The sequence below is a fragment of the Gopherus evgoodei genome, chromosome 11, assembly GCF_007399415.2.
Source record: "Gopherus evgoodei ecotype Sinaloan lineage chromosome 11, rGopEvg1_v1.p, whole genome shotgun sequence".
NCBI lineage: Eukaryota > Metazoa > Chordata > Testudines > Testudinidae > Gopherus > Gopherus evgoodei.
Genome location: NC_044332.1, coordinates 6,977,125 through 7,004,856, shown reverse-complemented (window position 1 = coordinate 7,004,856; position 27,732 = coordinate 6,977,125). Strand labels below are relative to the sequence as shown.

At 50.0% G+C, this 27,732-nt stretch overlaps 1 protein-coding gene across 2 annotated transcripts in view; it reads right to left on the bottom strand.

Annotated features, from left to right (window-relative positions):
* Positions 1 to 26,807, bottom strand: part of SLC19A1 (solute carrier family 19 member 1) — a 37,710-nt gene extending 10,903 nt beyond the window's left edge. Inside the window, exons 1-3 of one of the 2 annotated variants that reach the window (XM_030580066.1) lie at positions 26,662 to 26,807; positions 15,501 to 15,637; positions 14,984 to 15,308 (exon numbers count right to left, since the gene is read on the bottom strand). In XM_030580066.1, the coding sequence (XP_030435926.1) occupies positions 14,984 to 15,160 (177 nt within the window). In that variant the 5' untranslated portion in view covers positions 15,161 to 15,308; positions 15,501 to 15,637; positions 26,662 to 26,807. The remainder of the gene's footprint in view (positions 1 to 14,983; positions 15,309 to 15,500; positions 15,638 to 26,661) is intronic. The other variant, XM_030580065.1, reaches the window with a different exon arrangement.
* Between the last annotated feature and the right edge of the window lie 925 nt (positions 26,808 to 27,732).

Here is a 27,732-nt window from a genome sequence, read left to right as displayed (position 1 = left end):
CCAGGACAAGCAGCTGAGCCCATCTCAGGGAAGGAGCACCAGCCAGGTCTCCCCCCATCCCACCGCCTCCCCAGAGTGATTTACCTCTCTGCTGGCTTCCCTGGGCACCCAAAACATACTGCTGGGGAGGGTTGCATGACCACCCTTGGGGCTTCCCTTTGCTTCCCCGTTAGAAAGTATGCAGGGGACAAAAATTCTGCACATGCACAGTGGCGCAGAATTCCCCCAGGAGTATAGATTGCATGAATGCTCCCACAACCACTCATGAATCACACACAGAAAGAAACCAACCAAACTGCCCCAGCTCCCAGCCTTGTACCTCAGGAAAATACCATCTTATTAATTGGTTCACCATCTCATCAATGGAGAGTGGATATACACCAGCCTCTATAAACCTGAGCAGATTTACCAACCACTTCTGGCAAACTCACTGGTAAAGATAAACAGTAAAACAAGTTTATTGACTATAAAAGATAGATTTTAAGTGATAGGCAAAAAGTCAAGAGTTCTCACCAAAAGAAAAGAAAAGATAAGCAAGCAGCCTAAACTTTCAACCCTATTAGACTGGGCAGTCGCTAGATTAAGCAGTTTTTCTCACCTTGCTGGATGTTACAGTACACAGTTATCAGCCTTGAAACCTGGGCCAGTTCCCTCTGTCGGAGCCTTCAGTGTTCTCAGTATCCTTGTTACTAGTTGCAATGTAGGTGGGGGAAGGAGAAAGGGACCCCATGCTTGGCCTACGTTCTGTTTTATACCTTAGCCCATGTGCCTGGAGAACACAAGTCCAGGCATGTCTGGGGGGCATTGCTGAGTCCGCAGGCGAGGTTGAGCAATTCCCCTCGTGCGGCCTTATGCAGGCGAGTCATTGATTTTGTAGCTCCCTTACTGGACAATGGTTGTTTGACACCTGCCCGGACATTAGTTACTTTTCTCGCTGTTGTCTCTGGGGAGATAATATCTGGCCAATTCCCCAACTGACAGCCTGTTTTACTGACAACCATACGACACAATCTCATAACTTCATATGCACTAAAGATAGAACAGTGACTTTCAGCAGCTCATAACTTTTTCCCCGAAGTCTTACAAGGCAGGCTTTATATGCAAGATCACGATTATACACAAATAGAGATATGGGGGTTACAGGGTGCTCCCCCGAGCTATAGAGTGTCACAGGAGCCTGTTGTCCCATAGCCAGCTGATACTGCACTTTGCTATAGAAGCATCTACACTCCCTACCCAGGGCACATCCAAAGGGGGAATGATTCAGGCCCTGCTCCCTGCCAAACACTCCCCAGTTCAGGTGGCGAGTGGGCAGGATGGCCGGTGGTCAGCCTGGATCTGCAGCCCTACCCCACCCCCCCAGGCAGACATATTCACAAGACTCTTTCAGTCAATAGAAGTACAGGATGCAGTGGGAGCTGGGGACAGGCTTAGGCTGCACTTCTGGATGACCTTCCAGCAACACCCCTCTACGGATCAGGTTACTGAGTGCGGTGGGGTCCCTTTCAAATGGTGACCAGCCAGCACCGACAGCGCGGGAGGAAGCAGCCGGTTTATTGCAGCACAGCTTGTCTGTGAAAGCCAGGGGCAAACACTGGCTCTCAGAGGTTCTGCTGGAGCCAGCAGGAAAATGGGTGATGCATGCAAAACCATGTCCTTTTGTACGGGGAGCTCTTGGCGGACTAGCAAAATGCCGGGATCACTACCATTAATTGGAATATTGGTTAGCATCCTTATTGCCAAAAGCAGCTAAATCAATGGATTTTAGCAGGCCTCTGCAACAGCCTTAGCATAGCTGAGCAAGCAGCGGGGGGGAGGATGACTATCCTTCCTGGTAAGAGCTCTGGTGAAATTGCTGAGGTACGTATTTTAGAAAAACAGGAAGATGATCTATATCTCCCCTCTGGAATGTGTTTGTCAGGGCCCTCAAGACATGCAGACTCTGCAGAAACACATCTAACCAATGATTTGAGAAAACCTCCTTTAAACTTTGAAGCGTTTAACAAGGTTTTTTATTGACATGTTGTTACACTAAGCCAAACAAACAAGGAGAGAAAGTATGGGGTCGGTGTACTCCTCAGGAGCACTTCGTGGGCACTTGGCAGGATCCCCAAGGACAGACTGGCCAATTGGCCAGCTGTCCTTATACCACTCAAAGCCAGCTCCAGACTTCGGTAATTATTGATTTTGGGGGTGTTTTACTAACCTGTTGCAGACGTGTGGAAGTGCTTGCGACTAAATGAAGGGAAAGCACTCCTGTACTGTGCCGTTTTGCCAGCCATCTATCGGTCGGACAGCCATGTCTCCAGCGAGTTATTTCCTGCACCGTCTCACCAAGAACAAGTTACCAAGAGCTCTGGGTTCTTAGAACCGCGGTAACAGTTTGGGCCCTACACACAGCAGCATGCTGCTCACAGCAGCCTCATTATTGAGGCCAAGCCTCTTGATAAAATCCTGGGGCCCTTATCTCAGTGAATTCAACAGCCTACTTTGTGCTGGGCCAAGCTCGGCTAAGCCCCAGGCTGATGCCTTTGCCTGGAACTCAGCATTCCTTTGCAGGAAAATCATCAGCATGGAGCTCCCAGCCTGGCCCCCCTACAAGCATGCTAGCACAGAGCCTAAGTCCTCTCCCATGCAAAGCCCACGTTCCTGCCAGCGGTGCAGAGAGCTCCACAGCACGGGAATGCCCGGAACCCCCCATTGCTTCCCAGCTCCTCTGCAGGGTCGACTGCCTCAGGGCAAGGACCGCCATGCCAGAGCCCGCTGTGTACAAGCACTGCAGACAGTGGACACACAGCACTTCTGTGGGGGAGGCTGGGACTTGTGAGATAGAGGGGGAAGGACTCAGCCATGGGAGAAGAGAGCAATCTTGAGGCAGAAGCACCACACGTCTCCACCAGGCCACCCTCCTGGAGGAGTGACTACCAGGCCTGTGTGTGACAGAGCCCGTTTCTGCTGCTGGCACTGGAGTGTGTGCGCGTGCGCAGGGAGCTCAGTGCTGGGCTGACTGCCCAGGACACAGTGCTGTGCCTACAGGGCTAAGCTCTGTGACTCTGAGGCGTGCCCAGGGGAACATGAAGAGTTGCCATTGGTATTTTAAGCAGTGTAAAGTCTCCCCCTTTACCAGAGGCCAGGAGAGAGCTGGATGGCCTGCTCCCAGCTTTCCCCAACGCTGGAGAGATGGGGTGACAGTTGAGAGAGGGAGAGCGAGGCAGCTTGCAGAGGCAGTCCAGGGAGGCGGAAGCACCCTAGTACAGAGGGGAAGCGCAGGCCAGGTACACAGCAGCTGCCATTCTGCTCTCAGGGCTGAGGCTTTCTGGCCCCTGTGAAGATCTCTATTAGCTGCAAACAGACTCTGCACGTGCCCACACACACACACTTCAGCCACCCCTCTGTCTCCCCTCATCTTCACAGCGGTGGCAGCAGATTCTAGGGGAAGGCCCCGTGGCTCATTGGCTCGGGTTTGCATTCGGACGCAGTGGCTTCGCTGCCTGATCTCCCTGCACAACTCCACGAGGGCTGCACTGGCTTCTGGGTAATCACCAGCAAAGAGGGAGGAGCACAGCAGAGCCAGGGCAGCGGCGGGAAGGCAGGCAGGCTTCAACTCCAGAGCTTAGAGAGAAAGGCCAAGGGTTCCCCTAAACGGCACAGACTCAGAAAAAGGGCCGAGAACGGGCCCTCGCCAGCTCTGCCAGTACCCACGTTAGCACAGGACCCTCACAGCTTCCTGCCCGGGCCCAAACCCCGCAGTAACACAGATGTGTGCACTGGGAGGGACCTTTGGAAAACCTGCCCTTTATGTCTCTGTATCTCAATGCCCCCCTATAAAACAGAGCCCCCCCTCCCTGCATGCATGTACAACTCCCAGCACAACAAGGCCTGCTTTCCTTCAAGCCTCAGGCACTGCTCTCGCACAACAAACAACAGAGGGGGCTCTGGCTAGTGTGCTCATCCAGCCATTCCCAAGCTGCCTCCCTAGGCCAGTAACTGACCAGCCAGCTCAGTTGAGAGAGGGAGAGCGAGGCAGCTTGCAGAGGCAGTCCCGGGAGGCGGAAGCACCCTAGTACAGAGGGGAAGCGCAGGCCAGGTACACAGCAGCTGCCATTCTGCTCTCAGGGCTGAGGCTGTGAGTGGAGACAGTGAAGACCCCAGCCACGGGTGCTCTCCAGCCCCGCTGTTCCAGCTCCACCCTGTCTCTCACTGCAGAAGAGAGCTGGGTGTTACTCATCCAGTGAGAGCCCAAAGAGGCCCAGTGGCTGCATGCTGGGATACTCCCCAGAGAAGAACCTTACTACCAGTGGGAAAAGCCTTGTGGATGGGGGGGAAGCAGTAGATGTGGTATATCTTGATTTTAGAAAGGCTTCTGATACTGTCTTGCATGACTTCTCATAAACAAACTAAGGAAATGCAACCTAGATGGAGCTACAATAAGGTAGGTGCATAACCGGTTTGAGCATAGGCCTGCTAAACCCAGGGTTGTGAGTTCAGTCCTTGAGGGGGCCACTTAGAGATCTGGGGCAAAATTTGGTCCTGCTAGTGAAGGCAGGGGGCTGGACTTGATGACCTTTCAAGGTCCCTTCCAGTTCTAGGAGATTGGTATATCTCCAATTATTGTTATTATAATAACTGGTTGGAAAACCGTTCCCAGAGAGTAGTTATCAGTGACTCACAGTCATGCTGGAAGGGCATAACGAGCGGGGTCCCGCAGGGATCAGTTCTGGGTCCAGTTCTGTTCAATATTTTCATCAATGATTTAGATAATGGCATAGAGAGCACGCTTATAAAGTTTGCAGATGATACCAAGCTGGAGTGGGTTGCAAGTATTTTGGAGGATAGGATTACAATTCAAAATGATCTGGAGAAATAGGCTGAAGAAAATAGGATGAAATTCAATAAGGACAAATGCAAAGTACTCCATTTGGGAAGGAACAATCAGTTGCACACACACAAAATGGGAACTGACTGCCTAGGCAGGAGTACTGCGGAAAGGGATCTGGGGGTCATAGTGAATCACAACCTAAATATGAGTCAAGTGTAACAACGTTGCCAAAAAAGGAACATCACTGTGGGATGTTAGCAGGATTGTTGTAAGCAAGATACAAGCAGTAATTCTTCCGCTCTATTCTGTGCTGATTAGGCCTCAAGCGGAGTACAGTAACTCCTCGCTTAACGTTGGAATCATGTTCCTGAAAAATGTGACTTTAAGCGAAACAATGTTAAGTGAATCCAATTTCCCCATAAGAATTAATGTAAATAGGGGGGAGTTAGGTTCCAGGGAAATTTTTTTCACCAGACAAAAAACTATATATTATATTAATACACACAGTACACATTTTAAACAAACAATTTAATACTGTTCACAGCTATGATGACTGTGGAGCTTGGCTGAGATGCTGAAGTCAGAGGATGGAAGAAGGAGGGCTATTTCCCAGGGAGTGCCTTGCTGCTAAATGATGAACTAGTACTCGGCTGAGCCCTCAAGAATTAACACATTGTTGTTAATGTAGCCTCTCATCAAGGCAGCATGAACACGAGGGAGGGGAGACAGCATAGCAGACAGACAGACACACCTTGTGTGTGGGGGAGAGAGAGAAATGCACACTGTCCCTTGAAGTAAGCTGACCCACTCTTAAGTGTGTTGTCTTTTTAAGTGGATCAGGAAGTTGAGACAGCAGCTGCTTCCCCAGGCTCTCTGTATCTCTCTCTGTCTGTCCCCTCCCTGCTCTATATGGAGAAGGGGTAAGTGGGGTGCAGGAGCAGGGAGGAGGGACACACCCTGACATTAGCCCCCAAACAGCAAGCAGGAGTCTCTGGGAGCAGCTCCAAGGCAGAGGGCAGGAGCAGCACATGGCAGTTGGGAGAGGGACAGCTGAACTGCCGATTGATAGCCTGCTGGGCGGCTGCCGCACAGGGAACTTAGGGGAGTGGGGAGCTGATGGGGGGCTGCCAGTCCACCCTGGTTCCAAGCCCCCACCAGCTAGCTGCAACAGACTGGTCTTCCTGCAAGCAGTGGACAACCAGGCGGCTGCCAAACGACAATAGAAGGGAGCATTTTACAACTTTAAACAAGCATGTTCCCTAATTGAACAGCAATGTAACGACGAAACAACATTAACCGGGATGACTTTAAGTGAGGAATTACTGTATTGTGTCCAGCTCTGGACGCCATTTTTCAGAAAAGATGTGGACAAATTGGAGAAAGTCCAGAGAAGAGCAACAATAATTAAAGGTCCAGAAAACATGATCTATGAAGGAAGATTGAAAAAAATTGGGTTTGTTTAGTCTGGAAAGAGAAGACTGAGAGGGGACATGATTAGATGACTGGATTAGATGACTTCTCGATGTCCCTTCCAGTCCTACAACTCTATGATTATATCACTGCAGCCCCACAAAGCTCCAGTCATTTAGAAAACCACTTTGGACACTTCACAGAGACGTCAGCAGCCACCGTCCCAGCATGTCAGTACAGGCACGAGAGAACACAGCCCTCTAGTCACCAGAGTGGAGAGTCGCTGGGCAGCATTACCAAGAGCGACCAGAGGTCATCTCCCCTCCCGACTACCACCAGCAAGAAGGTGCAGGTAGCAGGGTAAGGGAGAGTCCCTGTCCTCAGAAAGACTGGATGCCCCTGCCCTGCTTCCCACACTTCTAAATCTTCCCAGCTGGCCAGGATTGCTGAGCAGTCATGGCCTGATAACTGTGCAGAGTTCCCAGACGAGCCATTCCCTGCCCCCTGAGCAGGCCCTGCCCAGGATAGGGAGTGAGCCAGAGAGAGCAGCAATCCCATGCTCAGCGCACGAACCCAACTGCACAGCCCCCTTGCCTCCCATCCCTAGTCCTGCCCCACGTGCTGCCATGAGTGAATCCTGCAAAGCATTTTGAGCTGTGGCTCATATGGAACACACTATCCAAACTAAAAGTGTATCCATCGATTTTCAGGCAGCCAAGACCAGTAGATCATCTCAGCTGGACTCCTGCAGTCACCGGCATTACACCTACCCCCCAGTACTGTTAGTGTAATCCCTGAGAGCTACGGCAAACACACTGACCAGCAGGGCAGCGTTCACCAGCCCTACAGCCAGTGCATCAGTCAGACAGGAGTGAGAGGCCTGCTTCTATGGAGTCTGCTGGTGCCCTCTCTTGGGAGGCTCTGCACATGCATTGGGCACACAAAGGTTAACTAAAACAGGCACATTTTAAAAGCCCTTTGTAAACATGTTTCTTTCTGTATAAGCTCCTTGTTTTTCTGCCTCCCTCAGCACATACCCAAACTGCTCACACAGGAAGCCACAGTTGATGGCTCTGACATTTAACCCCTTGGGAAGTGAAGCAGAAGGGAGGTCGTGCTGCGTGAGAAGAGTACAGAGCTAGTCCTTGCTGTGTTCTGCACAAGCCCTCAACACACTGTAACCCCCACGGCAGACTGCATTTGGCCAGGCGCACTCCAGCCGAGGCTTTCCAGAGAAGGACAAACTGTTCCTTGTTATGGCCATTAATTGGGTTAAAACCTAAGCCACCAGGAAAGCAGGGCTGGGTTCGTTTATGGTGTGATAATAATACAGTCCAGATGATCGCATGGATCTGTGGGTGCTGCAAACCAAATAGAATGGTTCAAATCTGGCCTTCGTCCAAAGGAAGATATTTTTGCAGAATCTTTTTTTGTTTTGTTTTTCCAAAAATTTGTTCAACTTCAACCCCACAATGTTGCCAGCTTGGACATCATAAGGGTGGTGGAGGTTGTTTAGATTTCCATGATTGGGGGGTTGTGTTGACAATCTGGATTTTCCAGTTCAGTCATGGGGCGGGGTGGCGGGGAGTATTCAATATTGAAAATCTCCACTTTCCCAAAATTCCGATTTTGCAAAAATTTCCTCCAAAAGCATGATGTTTCCAGCACAGGAATGAGTCCGTCGGTACATTCCCAAGCCCAGCACAATTCGAAACACTGCTGGATTTGGGGAAATCCTTTTCTGTGTTTCTCAACTGGCTGCAGTATCTCTTCCAGGGTGTCCTGTGCAACCCCCGCACCCTGGAATCCTCTAGTGCAAAGCCAGGCCCCTGAGAGGGAAGGAACAGGCTGCAGAAAGGCCTTTTGGCCCCTAAGTGCCTCTTTTACTCGGCTGTTTAGCCATGGTGGCATTTTTTTGATCCTCTTACTGTTTGGGGGTTTTTTTGTTTGAGGTGCACATTTACAGTGAGCCTCTAGTACGGTGTTTTTAAACAGTCTCCATGCTGTCTGCTGGCATTTCACTCCATTTAACTGGCCTGCTCATATCTGTGCAGTTCCTCTTTTTTAGGTTAAATGCTCCTGCGGTGGGTTTCTTTGGCATTTTTCCCCCTCCAGCATGGGGGCTGCACAGTGAGAGCACACACAGTGCACTGTCCTAAGCAGAGAATGTCTCCAAGAGCCGGCACTGTGGTACCACTCCTCGTCAACGCTCCCCAGCTCTGCTGCGTGTGTCCCATCAGCCAGCAGGGGTTTGGTTCTCTATTGTCACAAAAGGGGGACAAAAGGACTCTCCTTATGTTTGTGAGGGGGACCGTTACCAGCATTCAGCCAGTATTCAGAGGGGCACTGGACGTCATCTGGCCCCTCGGCAGCTCGGGGCACAGTGTAGAAAGTGAATTCACAGCCTGCGCTGATTCAACATACTGCCCACTCATTGCTCCTCTCCCCCACACGGCCCGTTCCCTTTCCCCTCCCTCACCTGCCCCCAGCCAACAGGGCCTGTTTGCAACAGCAGCAGGTGCGGGGACAGAGGGGCAGGAACAATATTGACCCACTTCTGTCATGAGGTGGGATAACCTCAGATGAAAGGCCCATGGAAGCACATGACCCCATTACTCTCTGGGAGGGTCTGGCAGGGTTAGGTCAGTGGCAGCAGGGGGTGGGCACAGGGTCTCCATCGCTCTAGTTCAAGGGATTGTGTAGTTAACAATGACACTTGTTTTCCTTGGTGTTGTCTAGCTGTTCATCTGAGACACTCCCCAGTGCAGCAGAGATCTATCCCTGCACCAATGAAGCACAGAGCACACAGCAATCTCGAGCCCTGAACTGCCCTCTGTGCCAACCACATCACTCCTTCAAAATCCCACCCTGGCCTGGCCTCTCCCCGCTCCTCTCAGGGTGGATTCTCAAATTGTGGATTCTCTGTAAGCTGAAGTCTGTAAATCATGATTTGAGGACTTCAGTAACTCAGGCCTTGGCTACACTGGTGCTTTACAGCGCTGCAACTTTCTTGCTCAGGGGTGTGAAAAAAACACCCCCCTGAGCGCTGCAAGATACAGCGCTGCAAAGCGACAGTGTAAACAGTGCCGCAGCGCTGGGAGCGCGGCCCCCAGCGCTGCAAGCTAATTCCCATGGGGAGGTGGAGTACCTGCAGCGCTGGGAAAGCTCTCTGCCAGCGCTGGCGCTGCGACCACACTCACACTGCAGCGCTTTGAAGTTTCGAGTGTAGCCAAGCCCTCAGACAGAGATTATGGGACTATGACGGGAGTGGGTGTGTGAGATTCTCTGGCCTGAGATGTGCAGGAGGTCAGACTAGATGATCACAATGGTCCATTCGGGTCTTAAAAGTCTATGAGCCTACAAGTTTTTAACACATATTAGAATAGGAACAAAAAGAATCCATACTAGAGGGAAATGGCAGAATTGTCAATAATAATGCAGAAAAGGCAGAGATGTTCAATAAATATTTCTGTTCCATTTTTTGGGAAAAAACAGATGACAGAGTCTCATAGTTTAAGAGAACGCTCTTTCCATTCCATTAGTATCTCTGGAGAATGTTAAACAGAAGCTTAAAAGTTAGATACTTTTAAATTAGCAGGCCCAGATAACCTGCAACTGAGAGGTTTTGAAGAGCTGGCTGAGACGCTTGCTGAATCATTAATGTTGATTTTCAATAAGTCCTGAAGCACAGAGAAAATTGGAAGAAAGATAATGTTGTGCCCATTTTTAAGAAGGATCAGTGGGATGACCTGAGTAATTATAGGGTTGTCAGCCTGACATCGAGGCCAGGCAAGATAATGGAGCTGCTAATATGGGATTCGATTAATACTCATCTAAAGGAGGATAATGTAATTAATACAAATCGACATGTGTTTATAGAAAACAGATCCTGTCTAACTAACGATGTCTTTTTCCAAATGAGATTATAAGTTTCATTGATAAAGGTAATAATGTTGATATAATATACTTAGACTTTTGTAAAGTGTTTTACTTAGAACCACGTGACATTCTGATTAAAAATATAGCTCAATATAAAATGAACATGGCACACATGGAATAGATGAAAAACTGGCTAACTGATAAGTCTCAAAATGTTACCCTGAAAGGAGAATTGGCATTGACCAGGTCTGTTTCCTATGAGATCCTGTAGGGATCAGTTCTTGACCCTACACTATGTTACATCTTTATCAATGACTAGGACAAAACCACAAAATCATCACTGATAAAAGTTTATGGAGGAGTGGTAACTAAAGAAGAGGACACTGATTGAGAGAGGTCTAGATCACTTGGTACACTGGGCGCAAGCAAACAATAAGCATTTAAATTTGGCTAAATGTAAATTAACTAGGAACAAAGAATGTGGGCCAGACTTACAGGATGGGGGACTCTATCCTGGGAAGCAGCGACTCTGAAATAGATTTAGAGGTCATGGTGGATAATCAGCTGAACATGATTTCCCACTGGGCCAAAAGAGTTAATGTGATCCTGGGATGTAAAAACAGGGAAATCTCCAGTAGGAGCAGAGAGGTTATTTTACCTCTGTATTTGGCACTGGTGCAACTGCTTCCGGAATCCTGTGCCCAGTTCTAGTGCCCACAATTCAAAAAGGATGTTGATAAAGTGGAGAGGGGTCAGAGAAGAGCCATGAGAATGATGAAAGGATTAGAAAACCTGCCTTATACACTCAAGGAGCACAACCTATTCACTTAACAAAAAGAAAATTAAGGGATATTTGATCACAGTCTATAAACACCTACATGGGGAACAAATATTTAATAATGGGCTCTTCACTCTAGCAGTGAAAGGTCTAACATGATCCAATGGTTGGAGGCTGAAGCTAGACAAATTCAGACTGGAAATAGGGTGCACATTTTTAATGGTGACAGTAATTAATCGTTAGAACAATCTACCAGAGGTCGTGGTGGATTCTCCATCACTGACAATTTTTAAATCAAGGTTGGATGTTTTTCTCAAAGATCTGCTCTAAGAAATGACTTTGGGAGCATGTCTCTGGCCTGTGCTGTACAGGATGACAGACTGGATGATCACAATGGTCCCTTCTGGCTTAGACTCCATGAATCTAAGAATTAAACACAGTTCTCCAGCTAAGACCTCACCAGTGCTAAGCAGAGCAGAACAATCGCCTCCAACATCTTACATCCAACATTCCAGTTAACACACCCTACAATGATATTAGCCTTATTCACAACCACATCATGTTATTGACTCACATTCAGTTTGTGACACACTAACACCCCCTGCCTGATCCTTTTTAGGAAACTTACCCCTAGCCTGTTCTTCCCCACTTCAGAGTTATACATTTGATTTTTGCTTCCCGAGTGAAGTACTTTGCATTCGTCTTTGCTGAATTTCATCTTGTTGATTTCAGACCAATTCTCTACTTTGTCAATGTCATTTTGAATCCTAATCCTGTCGGCCAAACTGCTCGCAACCCTTCCCAGCTTGGTGTCATCTGCACACTTTATACTCTCCACTGCATTAGACAAGTCATTAATGAAAATATGGACTATTACTGTATGCAGGACTCTCCTCCAGGAGACCCCACTAAATATATCCTGCCAGTTTGTCAGTGAACCATTGAAAACTATCTGTCAGTACAGTCTTTCAGCCAGTTCTACACTTGCCTGACAAGCAGCAAAGAGTGCTGTGGCACCTCACAGACTAACACCAGTTTTGGAGCATGAGCTTTCATGGGTGAATACCCACTTTGTCAGACCATCCAAAACTTCTGTTAGTCTCTAAAAAGTGCAACAGGACTTTTTGCTGCTTTTACAGACCCAGACTAACACAGCTACCCCTCTGATACTTGCCTTACAGGAAGTTCATCTAGACCCCATTTCCCTAGTTTGTCTATGAGATGGTCATGTGGGAATGTATCCAAAGTCTGACGGAAATCACAACATGTCACGTCTATTGCTCCCCCCCAACCCACTAGCCCTGTAACCCTATCAAAGAAGGAAACTAGGTTGAGGAGTGAGGAAACCAAACCCCCCCAACACCCCACAGAGGGATCACGCTGGCACCAGGGATGACACTTGGGCTAGCTGGATCGAAAGGAGCTGGAACTCATGTCAGCCCCTAGCCTGAGGTACTGCTGCTCCCCCAACAGCCTGGGAGTGCCCATATCCAGCACACAGACCATCCCCACTGGGTGGGGGCGTGGTAGGATGACCAGACAGCAATGTGAAAAATGGGGACGGGGGTGTGGGGGTAACAGGAGCCTATACAAGAAAAAGACCAAAAAACAGAACTGTCCCTATAAAATTGGGACATCTGGTCATGCTAGGGGGTGAGGGATCTGTGGGCCCAGTAGAACCAATGGGATAAAGCAGGATGTAAAGAACACGCCCTTCCCTGCTATTGACAGTAGCCTCCTCTGTACCCACGGCTCCCAACTGACTTCTCTGCACTGGCCAGATGCAGATGAGAACATGGGCAGCAAGGGGGAGCCATGCCAGGCCATCACCAGTGCTTCCTGCATCACAGCCCATCGCTGTCTCCCCAGCCACCCCTCTCTGTGCCCTCTCTACCTGGCTCCTCCCTCACTCCCGCCAGGCTCTACCTCGGATCCCGGAGCACAAGGCCTGAGGCTGATCTCTCGCGGTAGCACTGGGCAGCACTGAGGAGCCCTTTTTGGCTGATCACAGAGAAGATGTTACAGCCTCTCCCTCCCCTGACAAGCCATGTGTGAAACATACACCTCAGACTGCCCCAAGTCAGGGCAGTATCCCGGCTGGCCCCGCAGAACTACAGCAACTCAGAGCCCCCCCCCAGAAACCCGGCGCAGCAGTCTCCTCTCTCCTGCATGTCAGAGAGCCAGAGTAACTCAGGGCTGTGTCTCGCTGCACTTCGCCATCTCTGACCATGCACAGTCTGAAGGGTTTCTCATTTCCATTGGCTGGGCAGGAACTAACAGTTCTGGACTCAGGGATGAGGAGGGCAGCGGGACAGCGTGGGAAGCAGGATCCATCACACAGATCCATCAGGACATGGGGGTCTCAAACATCTCCGCTAAACGCAGAGGATTTTACAGGGAGTAGAGTCTTAGCTTGGGCTACCCTTGGCCCAGCTCTCACATTTAAAAACCAGCTCAGTTTCACTCAGCCCCCATATGCGGGTGGCCATGGGGCGAGCTCAGTTTGTGGGCACAGGCACAAAGTGCACCTCCTGTGGCCTTTCCATGGCTCAGTGAGACACACCGAGCACCCAGGGGGAACGGTTCTTACAAAGGGGCTGAGAATGCCTCACGTGAAGAACATGGCACCGGTGTTGTCTCCACACTCTAATGTAGCATATGCATGTGCAGGCAGTGTCCCCTCACACCACTGGATAACACTGGTGCGGAGCCCCCTTTTCACTGACAGCCTCCCAGACGGACCCCTTGCCCTAGGGTGACCAGATGTCCCGATTTTATTGGGACAGTCCCGATTTTAGGGGACTTGTCCCGCGTCCCGACCTTACATGGGTCAGGGCGCACTTTGTCCCGATATTGGGGGACTGTCTGGTGGAGGACGCAAGCCGGTGCTGCCGGCACCGCTCACCTCTTCTTCCTAGGCCCTGGGGCAGCACAGCTGAACTGGCTCCCGCCCGCCAGCCGGCAGGAGTCTGCAGAGTGCTGCAGCCCATTCCCCAGGCACGCACAGAGGCAGCGAGGAGATCTCGGCTGCAGGGGTGGGGCTTGCAGGCGCCAGCAGCCAGCAGAGAGGCCCCCTTCCCCTGCCCCCCTCGACCTGACCCGACCCACGCGACCTCAGGAGACAGAGGGACGGGACCTGCCTGCTGGATGCTTCCTGGGAGCTGCTCCAGGTAAGGCTAGGGACTCACTTGGCCCCCTGGCAGGCCCCTCTGGCGGGGGGAAGGGGGGGAGCTCTGTGTGCTGCTCCCTCCCTCCCCAAAGGGAGGAGGTGGAGACGGAGTGGAGGTAAGCTGGTGCGGGGGGGGTGGGGGGGGTGGAGCTGCTGGTGGGTTCTTAGCCCCCACCAATTTTTCCTGCACTCCAGCATTTTTTTTTATTTTTTTGTTTTGCTCTGCTACTGGCTTGGGGTTTTTTTTGTTTTTTGTTTTGCTCGCCTCGCCCCCTTTCCCCCCGCCCCCCATCCCCACGTCTCTATATTTCACCTCTGTCATCTGGTCACCCTACCTCGCCCCGAGGTGCCATCGGCCTTCGGGTGTCTTGAGCCATGTGCAAACGGGCAGCAGCTTGCAATCCATGTAAGAGTAAAGCCGTAACCCACCGGGCCAAGCGCACAGAACTCCCAACACCCCTGCGGATGCGCTGGGCCACTCTTGCTGCTTGAGAAGAGTACTGTCTGGTTGTGTGAAAAACACAAGGAATTGTGCACACTACACAAACAGATGTAAGGGTCAGCCACTGGCCTACCAGGTGGGAGAGGGCTCTGAATTGCTGGTAAAGAGAGCACACCTGTCCCGGACGGATGTACCTCTCACTCCAGTCCGGTGCAGTCCCACCTCACAGACAGATTTGCGTCACTAGCAGGTAGCTGTTGTCCCCTCCCACCCATTGCTTCATCTCAGCACTTACTGCTCTCCCATCCGCCAGAGAGAATCACTTCAGTGACCCCTGTGGCAGTCCCATCGGAGCAGTGTTTACGGGAGCCTAATGCCCTTAAGGAGACGCTGAAAAGGAGCGCATGTTGCAGACTGCTGCTCTCCAGAGCCAGGTGCATGGCAGCTGCATGGTGCAGGAGGCGGAGAAGCACACTGCAAACTCACCTCTACTGTGGTGAAGTTCTTGTCAGCTCCCAGCAAGTAGGGGGTGATGAAGCTCTCCCCAGGTCTGATCTGGGTCATGAAGCCGTAAAAACAGAGGTAGAAGACGAGGAACTTCCAGCGCTGGTCCACTGGAGACTCAGGGGGGTGCTTTAGAGAGCCATCATCCACAACAGACATGGCTCTGCCGTTGTCCCTCTCTGGTGCATCAGAGGGAAAGGACCTTTTTCCAGGTGGCCGTCAAACAAGCTGAGGCACCTTCAGGCCAGTCTCTCTGTCTCCCTGCTGTAGAGAATTTCCCACACGGATCTCGGTGCTGCTGGAATTTCTGTGGATATAGCAGAGTTTGGCAACAAGTCAAATTCCTCTGCAAAATAATTACAAACAAACATCATGAACTTTCTCTCTAGTATATGTTTTTTCTAGCTGCAAAGTTGCAAAAACAAAGAAGCTTTGAAGACACGGGCAGCACAAATAGATGCGTGTTCTCAGGGGATGTTTAAGAAAATAAATCACAAACCTCAGTAAGTCTAGTTTATAGGGGTTTGTTTGTTCCTTTGCCTCACTCTTTAGCTAATACCACCAGTTCCACCGAAAAGCCAGGCAGATTGGTTTGTCTCTCTCAGCTGCTGAATTCCAGGGGAGGCAAAGGGGCTTCTGCCAGAGGGATGGAAATGTTGCAGTGACTGTTTCACCGAATTTAACAGAGAATCAGAGCCCCACTATAGAATGCTGTAGGATGGTTACCATTCTCTATTAAATAGCCTGTATGTTAGTAGCGCCGTTTCTATAATTTCCTGCTAGTGACATCACTGTTAAGTTTTACAGGCCTGTTCTTTAAAAACTTACTTGTTTTCTCTTTAGGCCCATTCAAAATACAGACTATTAAACCAGTGGCCTCACATGCATTGCAGTGAGATAGCTAATTCCACAGAGAGTAAAAAAGAATTACACTGACTCAAGAGTAAGTGTTCCTAGTGAATACAGCAGATAAGGAGTTGTGCATATACAGTAACTATTGGGCAGGGATGTTGGAACAATTTTTATCGTGGGGTGCTGAGAGTCATTGAACCACACTGTAAACCCTGGATATAATGGAAACCACTTCAAGTCAGGGGGTGCTGCAGAACCTCCAGCAACCCTAGTTCCAGCACCTATGCTATAGGGATCTGACTCACATTAGCATAGATTGTGAATCCAAGTTAAACGTTAATGTGTGCATGCACAGTGTAGCTGCCCATGTAACATACTGGCTGTAGGGACATTAGACAAATTTGCAAAGAGCTAGTTAGAACATAAGTACGGCCATACCGGGTCAGACCAAAGGTCCATCTAGCCCAGTATCTGTCCACCGACAGTGGCCAATGCCAGGTGCCCCAGAGGGAGTGAAGCTAACAGGCAATGATCAAGTGCTCTCTCTCTTGCCATCCATCTCCATCCTCTGACAAACAGAGGCTAGGGACACCATTCCTTAACCATCCTGGCTAATAGCCATTTATGGACTTTACCTCTATGAATTTATCCAGTTCCCTTTTAAACCCTTTTACGTTTCCCCTTTAACGATCTTCTCTCCACCTCACCCCCACATGTATACACCAGGGATCAGCAACCTTTGGCCCACGGCCCGCCTGGGTAAGCGTCCGGGCGGGCCGGACCGGTTTGTTTACCTGCCGCGTCCGCAGGTTTGGCCGATCGCGGTTTCCACTGGCTGCAGTTCACCGTCTCAGACCAATGGGGACTGCGGGAAGCAGCGCGGGGCCACTAATGGATCTGGGGCAAAATCAGTACTTGGTCCTGCTAGTGAAGGCAGGGGGCTGAACTTGATTCCCTTTCGGGGTCCCTTCCAGTTCTATGAGAGAGGTATATCTCCATATATACTTATGTCACCTCAGGATGGGGGTTGGGGGCAGAGATAAAGTCTCTAGACATCTTAAATGACTGGTTCTTGGAGCAGCTAGTCCTGGAACCCACAAGAGGAGAGGCAATTCTTGATTTAGTCCTAAGTGGAGCACAGGATCTGATCCAAGAGAACCCCTCAGTAACAGTGACCATAATATAATTAAATTAAATATCCTTTGGGGGAGGGGTAATACCACAGTGGCATTAAACTTCAGAAAGAGAAAATTAGTTAAATGGACATGGACATTAAAAGGTACAGCCACAAAAGTAAAATGCCTCCAAGCTGCATGGAAACTTTTATAAGAACATAAGAACGGCCGTACTGGGTCAGACCAAAGGTCCATCTAGCCCAATATCTGTCTACCGACAGTGGCCAATGCCAGCTGCCCCACAGGGAGTGAACCTAACAAGCAATGATCAAGTGATCTCTCTCCTGTCATCCATCTCCATCCTCTGATGAACAGAGACTAGGGACACCATTTTTACCCTTCCTGGCTAATAGCCATTTATGGACTTAGCCACCATGAATTTATCCAGTTCCCTTTTAAACATTGTTATAGTCCCAGCCTTCACAACCTCCTCAGGTAAGGAGTTCCACAAGTTGATTGTGCGCTTTGTGAAGAAGAACTTCCTTCTTTTTGTTTTAAACCTGCTGCCTATTAATTTCATTTGGTGACTCCTAGTTCTTGTATTATGGGAATAAGTAAATTACTTTTCCTTATCCACTTTCTCAACATCACTCATGATTTTATATACCTCTATCATATCCCCCCTTAGTCTCCTCTTTTCCAAACTGAAGAGGCCTAGCCTCTTTAATATTTCCTCGTACGGGACTCTCTCCAAACCCCTAATCATTTTAGTTGCCCTTTTCTGAACCTTTTCTAGTGCTAGAATATCTTTTTTGAGGTGAAACCACATTTGTACACAGTATTCGAGATGTGGGCGTACCATGGATTTATATAAAAATACCATAATAGAGGCTCAAATTAAATGTATGCCCCAAATTAAAAAACACAGTAAAAGGACCAAATAAGTGCCACCATGGCTAAACAACAAAGTAGAAGAAACAGGCTGAGGGAAAAAGGAATCCTTTCAAAATTGGAAGTTAAATCCTACTGAGAAAAATAGAAGCATAAACTAAAGTTAAAGTGCAATTAGGATGGCAAAAAAAGGATTTGAAGAGCAACTAGCAAAAGACCGAAAAACTAACAGTAATTTTTTTTAATTATGTCAGAAGCCTGTCAAATAATCAGGGGGCCACTGGACAGCGGTGGTACCGAGAACTCTTGGAAGACAAGGCCATTGCAGAGATGCTAAATGAATACTTCGTATCAGTCTTCATTGCAGAGGATGTTAGGGAGATTCCCACACCTGACCCATTCTTTTTACATGACAAATCTGAGGAACTGTCCCAGATTTAGATGTCAGTAAAGGAGCAAATTGGAACAAATTGATAAATTAAATGGTACTAAGTCTCCAGGACCAGATGGTATGCACCCAAGAGTTCTGAAGGAACTCAAATGTGAAATTGCACAACTACTAACTGTAGTCTGTAACCTATCATTTAAATCAGCTTCTTTACCAGATGACTGAATGATAGCTAATCATAGAATATCAGGGTTGGAAGGAACTTCGGAGGTCATCTAGTCCAACTCCCTGCTCAAAGCAGGGCCAATCCCCAGACAGATTTTTGTCTCAGATCCCTAAATGGCCCCCTCAAGGATTGAACTCACAACCCTGGGTTTAGCAGGCCAATGCTCAAACCACTGAGCTATCCTCCCCCCCCCAAAATGGAACCAAATATGACGCCAATTTTTTTAAAAGGCTGCAGAGGTGATGCTGGCAATTAAGACTGGTAAGCCTAACTTCAGTACCAGGAAAATTAGTTGAAACTATAGTAGAGAACAGAATTATCACACACAGATTAACATGATTTGTTGGGAAAGAGTCAACATAGTTTTTTAAAGGGAAATCATGCCTCACTAACCTATTAGCATTCTTTGAGGGGTCAACAAACATGTAGACAAGGTGATCCAGTGAATATAGCGTACTCAGAAAATCTTTGACAAGGTCTCTCACCAAAATATCTTAAGCAAAGTAAGCAGTCATGGAATAAGAGGGCAGGTCCTCTCATGGATCTACTCTTTGTTTCCTGTCTTTTAACCAGTTACAGATCCATGAGAGGACCTACCCTCTTATTCCATGACTGCTTATTTTGCTTAAGAACTTTTGGTGAGGGACCTTGTCAAAGATTTTCTGAAAGTTCACGTACGCTATCCATTTCAGAATGGAGAGAGGTAAATAGTGGTGTCCTTCAGGGGCCTCTACTGGGACCAGTGCAGTTCAACATATTCATAAATAATCTGGAAAAGGGGTTAAACCGGGGTCCCCAACGCGGTGCCCGCAGGCGCCATGGTGCCCGTGGGGGCATCTTAAGGCGCCCGTGTCCTGGACCCCAGGAGAGCACCCGCCAAAATGTCGCAGCGGCATTTCGACGGGGACACCTCTCGATGACGATGCTTGTCGATGACAAGTGATGTCATCGAGAGGCATCGCCCCCAAATTTCAGCAGGGACGCCTCTCACTGATGACGCTTGCCATCGACAAGTGACATCAAGAGGTGTAGCTCCCGAATTTCAGTGGGGACGCCTCTCGATGATGCCGCTTGCCATCGACGGCAAGCGACGTCATCGAGAGGTGTTGCCACCGAAATGCCGCTGAAATTCAGTGGCATTTCAGCGGGTGCTCCACTACCGCAGTGGTCCTTCGGCTGGTGCCCGCCAGCCAAAAAGTTTGGGGACCACTGGGTTAAACAGTGAGGTAGCAAAGTTTGCAAGTGATACAAAATTACTCAGGACAGTTAAGTCCAAAACAGACTGTGAAGAGTTACAAAGGGATCTTTCAAAACTGGATGACTGGGCAAAAAATGGCAGATGAAATTAAATGCTGATAAATGAAAAGTAATGCACTTTGGAAAACATAATCCAAACTCTACATATACAACAATTGGGTCTAAATTAGCTGGGGCTGTCCAGCTAGGAAAAGAGATGACCAAGGGGGGGGTATATGATAGAGGTCTATAAAATCAAGGACAGTGTGAAGAAATTGAATAAGGAGAGTTATTTATTCCTTGACATAATACAAGAACTTGGGGTCACTCAATGAAAGTAATAGGCAGCAGGCTTAAAATAAACAAAAGGAAGTATTTCTTCACACAACACACAGTCAACCTGTGGAACTGGTTACCAGGGGGATATTGTGAAGGTTAAAACTATAACAAAGTTAAAAAAACAACTAGATAAGGTCACTGGCTATTAGACAAGATGGTCATGGATGCAACCCCATGCTCTGGGTGTCCCTAGCCTATTTGCCAGAAGCTGGGAGTGGATGACGGGATGGATCATTTGATGATTACCTGTTCTGTTCACTCCCTCTGAAGCACCTGGCATTGGCCAGTGTCTGAAGACAGGATACTGGGCTACATGGACCATTGATCTGACCCAGCATAGTCATTCTCATGGGGTGGTGACAACTACTTCCCTCTGTCTGCCCCCAGCACACACACAAACACTCGGGATCAAAGCCTGACATTTGGGCAAGGCCACTCTTGGCCGTCTGTGAGCTCAAGAAAGCTGCAAAAACATTCCATGACAATGAAAAACCACCGTCCTTCCCACTGAGAAGCTGGCCTGTCCTGCTACAGGTTAGGAGGAATGTTTTGCTGTTATCTCAAGGCCTTTTCCTGGGGTTTAGACCTGCTGCTATCATTTATTAGATGTAAGTGGATCAGGCTTGTGCATGACTCAGATAACAGCGGGGGGGGCTGCCTCCATATTTCCATACAGCTTTGTTCCTGTTGTCTGGTATTTTGTAAATCTCATGCTCTGTTTTTAGTACTATCTTTCACTGACTCTCAGTACGGATACTGGCCTGTTGTTTAGCGTAGGTTACTCCTTTCAGAACAGCCACAATGGCAGAAGTGGCACTGATATAACTTACATGAGTTTTTCAGTGGACTCTCTGCCTTCAGTTCAAGGGTGGCTGATTTCAATTTATCTTAAACCTGTTCCAAACTGACTTAAGCTAAACTGAAGTACACCTGGTTTAAACTGAAATCAAGGTACCCCCCAGCAGCCTTTGGCACCAGTTTAAAGCTGTATCTTCAGTTCAAGGGTGCACTTTGCGGTGTAGAAGACCCTTAATTACCAACTGACCCACAGCAGAACCACCTCCACAGACAGAGAGGGTGAGTCACTGCTCTTTCATGGATTAGACACGTGGAGGTGAGTTAACTGATGCAGACCAGCCATTTCAGTGCATGTCATGCAGGTGGAAGGTGCTGGGCTGACAGTTCCCGAGCCCAGCAGCAAAGAGCCTGGGTGACTGGAGTCCACATAACAGGGGCAGCACAAGCTTCCCCAGCCCACACACCACAGCTCTGTCCTTGGAGAACCATCTCTAACAGGGATAGGTAATGCTCAGACCCCAGACCGTCACTGCCCACAAGGGCAAACATCCCAAGCAACAACACTAGAGCAGTTTGAGCCAAAGTGGGAAGCTTGCAGTTACGTGCAGAAGTTTGTGCACCATGAGGCTCGCTGAGATGCAAACGAGGAGTGCGGCCAGTTTCCTGGCTGTGCCACAGGCTCAGCCAGGAACGTTCAGGTCAGAAACCTGAAGAACAAAGACAAGGAAGCCAAGGGGAGGCAGCTGGCATTTCTTAAATCATCACATTTGCAGATTATGTCTAAAGGCCCCCATCCTGCACATGCTTATACACGTGGATAATCTGGCCAAAGTCCACTGCACCACTTGTGTAAGCAAAACTGCAGGCTGTGTAAGCGGCTGGATACCAGAGCCTCTTGTGCAGAGCTGACAGAGCAAATCAAGGGACCAGCGGAAACCTACAGGCACATTCAGGGCTCTCCCACTGAGGCTTTGGTCTGAGACACTTTTATTCACCATTTATTCTTTCACTAAGTGTGTCCAGCATCTTGTGTTCTAATACAGCACTGTTCACTATACAGCTGTTGACACAACCAACACCATCCGGCCCTTCTTTCTGACAGGAGACTGGAGGAACTTGGCTCCTTTAGCCTAGCACAGCGGTTCTCAAACTTCATTGCATTTTGACCCCCTTCTGACAACAAAAATGATGACATGACCCCAGGAGGGGGGACTGAAGCCTGAGCCTGCCAGAGTCCCACTGCCTTGGGTGGAGAGCCAAAGCCGAAGCCCAAGGGATTCAGCCCCAGGCAGGGGACCTGTAACCTGAGCTTCGCCACCCAGGGCTGAAACCCGAGGGCTTTGGCTTTGGCCCCAGTAAGTCTAATGACAACCCTGACGACCCCATTAAAATGGAGTCACGACCCACTTTGGGGTCCTGACCCACAGTTTGCAAACCGCTGAGAGCGGATAGGGTCACCCTCTGGTGTATGAACGAAGAGCAGCACCAGGGAGGGTGAAGAGCTATTTAAGCTAATGGATACTGGGGCACAAAAACAAACAGGGACAGAGTGGCCAGGAACAAATCCAGGCTGGAAATGAAGAGAAGGTTTCTAGTCAGGAGAGTGGAGTGGTTCTGAACAGCCTCCCAACAGGAACTGTGGGGGCAAACAAGGTAATTAGTTCTGAGAGAGAGGCGGACAAATATATGAGTGCGACTGTATGACAGGGGTGCGTGAAGTGGCAGGGTGAAGGGCTCAGCAGCCCAGGGGGTCCCTTCTGGCTAACATCTGATGTTCCTAAAATCTCATACTTCAGGGCTTCAGTGAGTTACTGGCAAGGTCAGGATTTCTTCCCCACCCGCAAGTATCCCATTTGTCTTTTTTCCCCTCTCTTTCCTCTGCAGCACCAGGGATGGCCATGGCTGGAGATGGGACACTGGACAGAATGGGCCAGGGCTCTGAGGTGGCCCTGAGCATTCACTCTCTCGAGCATGTGGCTGGCTGGTTCTTGCTCCCATGCTCAAGGTCTAATTGACTGCCATAGGTGCGGCTGGGAAGGAATTTTTGCCCAGGTTAGATTTGACAGTGGCCTTGGGGGTGGCAGGTGGATGGGTGCTTTCCTCTGCAGCGTGTGGGTGCAGGTCACTTTCTAGGATCAGCTGGGTATCTCTCATGTAATCATTTCCCTGCCATCATGTGGGCTTTGGGTGCTGGTGCCTCTCCATTCCTCCTGTTCTCTGCCTCTGGCAAATACTGGTCCAGTCTCCAGTAGTCTGCAGGGAAGGATTCCTTTCCCTGATCCCCAGTCCCTGAAGAACTTCCAAGATGCAACCCAGTGCAGACTGTTCACGGGAAACAAGGTTAGTGCCCAAGAGAACAAAAACAAAGCAAGTCAGATTGAAGGTTCCCACAGCAGCATGACTCTTGCACATGGCACACTGGCAAGGTGTCTGCTAATCCCTCATCTAGGCCTTAATATAGATATCACAGAGTCACTGAGCTAGGTGCTACAAGAACCGTAATGTGGCAATTCTTGACTTTGGGGTACTTGCCTTTGGATGGGTGAGGGGCAGGCAGATGCGAGAGTGGGAGGAAGGACCGGTATGCTTGGCTGTACAGTCTAGCAACCACGCATGGAAACGAAGTGTCTCAACTATGTCTACACTACAGTGGCATAACTGTGGTGCCCAGGTAAGCTGCTGGCTGTAACTTTGTAGCACAGATGCTGACTACAACAATGGAAGAGGTTTCTCCACCTCCCCAAGCAACAGCAACCAGAGTGATGGAAGAATGCTTCCTAGGGTGACCAGACAGCATGTGTGAAAAATCGGGACAGGGCTTGGGGGGTAATAGGAGCTTATATAAGAAAAACACCCAAAAATCAGGACTGTCCCTAGAAAATCGGGACATCTGGTCACCCTAATGCTTCCATCAACTGAACTGCACGCCCACGGAGGGCTAGGTCTGCATGGCTAAGGCACTCGGGGTGTGGCTGTTTCAGACACCTGATCGACGTGGCTCTGTGGATCTAACCTTTTAGCATTGACCAGGCCTTAGTTTCTCAGGCCTTGCCGACACAGCACGTGGCAGCAGCTGGATTAAATGAAACCAGTGCCAATACCCAGGGGCTGCTCATTTCAGTTTTGGAGTGGCTTATTACTGTTTAGCTCACCCGGATTCCTAATCAGCAGTTCTGCATGCAAACTCGGTGTCAGCATAGCTAATTCGGTTACAGAGGACTCTAACTGACACAGGGACCCTGGGATAGCCCCAGGCTGAATGCAGACCCAGGCAGGGCAGCCTGGTGGGAGGGGGGGACAAGTGGTGCAATTTGCCTCAGGCCCTGGGCCCCACAGAGGCCCCCAAGCCCTGGCCCACCAGCGGTCTGGGTCTTCAGCAGCATTTTGGCGGCTGGGGCCCTTCAGTGCTGCCGAAGACGCAGAGCAACTGAAGGGCCCCCTGCTACCGAAATGCCGCTGAAGACCCGGACCGCCGCTGGGTGAGTACAAGTGCCACAGCTCTCCCGCTTTGCTCCAGGCCCCTGAATCCTCTGGGCGGCCCTGGCCCCAGGGCGAATGCAGGTGGTTCGTGCCAGCACAGTTCATTGCCCTTCCCACACGGGACAGCTACACTAGGGTGACAGCAGCACCTGCTCTAGCCAGGAGGCTGTTACCCCGACGGGATTCCCATCGTGGCTGCCACACACAAGAACCTCAACCCACTGCGGTCTCCAGCCGGGCCCAGATAGGGAGCGGGGAGGTTGGATAGAGGGCAGGGGAGATCGAAGGTGGAGGTCAAGGGGCAGGAGTGTGGATAGGGGTTGGGGCAGTCATAGGGCAGGGAACAGGGGGTTGAATGGGGACAGGGGTCCTGGGGGGCCAGTCACGAATGAGAGGAGGGGTTGGATGGGGGGGCAGGGGTTCCAGAGGCAGTCAGGGGACTGGGAGAAGGGGTGGTTGGATGGAATAGGGATCCCCAGGGGGCAGTCAGGAAGGGCGGGGTTGTGTGTGGGGGGGCAGTCAGGGAACAGGGAGAAGGGGTGTTGGATGGGGCAGTGGTCCCGGGAGGGAGGGGGCTGTCAGGAATTAGAGAGGGGGTTGGATGGGCCGGCGGAGGGCAGTCAGGGGCACAGGAGTGGCGGGAGGTGGATGGGGCTGAGGTCCCGGGGGGGACTAGGCCATGACCTCCTCCCTTAACTGGCCCGCCATAAAAAAATTCCTAAACCCAATGCAGCCCTCAGGCCAAAAAGTTTGCCTGCCCCTGCCTTAGAGAGTTACAAATTTATCTGGGCATAAGCTTTCACGGGCTAAAACCCACTTCATCAGATACATGGAGTGAAAAATACAGTAAGCAGTATATATATTACAGCACATGAAAAGATGGGAGTTACTTTACCAAGTGGCGGGGCAGTGCTTACGGGCCTGTTCAATTAGGTGGAAGTGGCCTATTCTCAGCAGTTGACAAGAAGGGGTGACTATTAAGAGAGGGATTACTCTTCCAGCGCTCTTTAAAAAGCCACTTCAACGAGGGGCACGGCTCCCAGCGCTGGGGCACCGTTTACACTGGCGCTTTACGGCGCTGCAACTTGCTGTGCTATGGGGTGTGTTTTTTCACACCCGAGTGAGAACGTTGGAGCTCTGTTAATTGCCTATGCAGGCAAGCCCTTAGTCTCTAAGGTGCCACAAGGACTCCTCATTCTTGTGCATAAATAATTGCAGGACTGAACCCAGAAAGAGCTCTGGCAAATTGACTAGGCCTAAATTGTAACAATTCCAAAACTGATGCTTGTGCCAAGTAAAATCCCACTCCCAGAGCTTTGCTGAGCTCCATAATGTGGGTACACAGTTAAGGAACTGTCCTCGATTAATCAAACTGACATCTGCTCCAGTGCAGACACTGGAAACAAGCCAATGGTTGCCAAGTGGGAAATGTAGAAATGGAAACAGGGATAAAACAGTGGCAAGGGTCAGAAACGTGCAATACTAAAATCAGTGTACAGGGATGTTCTCCAGCATATGGGGCTCATCCGCGGAATTGCTAAAATGCATCCAAAACCAAAAAGAGAAATGGTAAGGATCTTGGAACATAAAAGGAAGGCATTTTGTTTGAGGTTTTTTTTTAAAACAACTGCAACAACAAACACTGGAAGGAAATCTGGACTGAAGAAGATTATTGATTTTTGCAGAGAAGCACATTTTAAACACAGAGGGTTCTCAGTCCATCTCAGTAACTATTTCTTCTCATTATATCAGTTGCCAAAAGCAATAACCCTGGCAAAAGCGTTTCCTTTAAAAATCCCCGCTTTCCCTCACTCACAATTTTCCAAAACAGACACTTTTGGAATTCAGATTTACCAGGGATTTTGGAGGGAACTTTTGTGATGGTGTTTTATTGAAAGTTATATATAAAAACGTGCCAATACACAGCCAAAAAAGAACTGCAGAAAACGCAACCAGGGCAGCTCCGCAGAGTGCGCTCATCCAGTGCCACTAGATTTCGGGGTTAGCAAGGAGTTCAGTATAGCTCCGCATGAAACAGCTACGCCAGATCCCTCGCTGCTCTGACCCCAGCGCCCCCCGACTCCCCTGGCGCCCGCGCAGCTGCACCGCGTGGCCCCGGGCTCTCCCCGCTGCGCCGGGAGCTGAACTCCCGCATTTCCGGACCGCGGAGTGCGCGCTTCACCCGCACACACTGTCCCTCCACGCCCCGCACCGCTCTGTCCGGGCAAGGCTGGCTCGGCACCGCGCACCTGCCTGGGCTGCAGCCGGCGGGACCATGACATCGCGGCGAGCCCGGGGCAAAGCCCCCCGGCCGGGCCACCCCTCCGCGCCGTACCTGGGCTGCAGCGGGGCTCCTCACCCGAGCTCCGGCCCCCGCCCAGCCTGGGGACAAGGCGCGGCGGGCTCCGAGCTCACGGACCGGGCTGCAGAGTCACGCGGAGCCCGGCCCGGGGCTGCGCCACGCGCTGGGGAACGGAGTACAGCCTGCCCGGGCGGGGAAACTACAGCCCCCACCATGCACCGCGGAAGGGGGTGCGCGTGGAGACTACAGCCCCCACAATGCACTGCACAGAGGAGCGCGTGGAGACTACAGCCCCCACAATGCACTGCACAGAGGTTCACGTGGAGACTACAGCTCCCCAAATGCACCACGAGGGGTGGGGAGACTGCAACCCGCGCAGCACCGCGAGGTGGGAAGCCCCTGGAAACTGGGCAGGCAAAGAGCAGCCTGGTTAGCGCCATGCAGGCACCCAGGGACCCTGAAAAAACGCTGGAGTTGGGTGTCCTTTGGCTTTATTGGCTTGCAGCTTGTTGCCAGGGGCTGCTCTACGTTTTTTGCTACTCCAGGCATGGCAGTCAGGCGGCCTTCGGTGGCAGGGCTGTCCTTACGCATAGGCAACATAGGCAGCTGCGGAGGGCACCTGAAAATTTGGGGCACCACTGGGTCTTAGTGTCCATCCTCTTATTTTCCTATCCCTGTTCTGACCGTTCCTGCAGGCTCCCACAGATGGCTGCTCTAGCCTGGTGAGTCTTCCTTGGGAGGGAATCTAGTAGTTAAAAGTGAAAAAACCTCCAGCCTGCCAGACCTATTAGCACAACACTGAAACTGTTAAAGAGACATTCAAGGGGTAATAAAGCCATTTAACAGGAATTTGCCAACCCCAAGGTATATACTGACAGGTTTCAGAGTGGTAGTCCTGTTAGTCTGTATCAGCAAAAACAAGGACGAGTCCTTGTGTCACCTGAAAGACTAACAAATTATTTGGGCATAAGCTTTTGTGGACTAGAACCCATTTCGTCAGATGTCCACGAAAGCTTATGCCCAAATAAATTTTTATACTGTCAGTTTCTGACTTTACTGACAAAAACAGTTGTGCATTAATGTAATATTTACACAGAACATGTC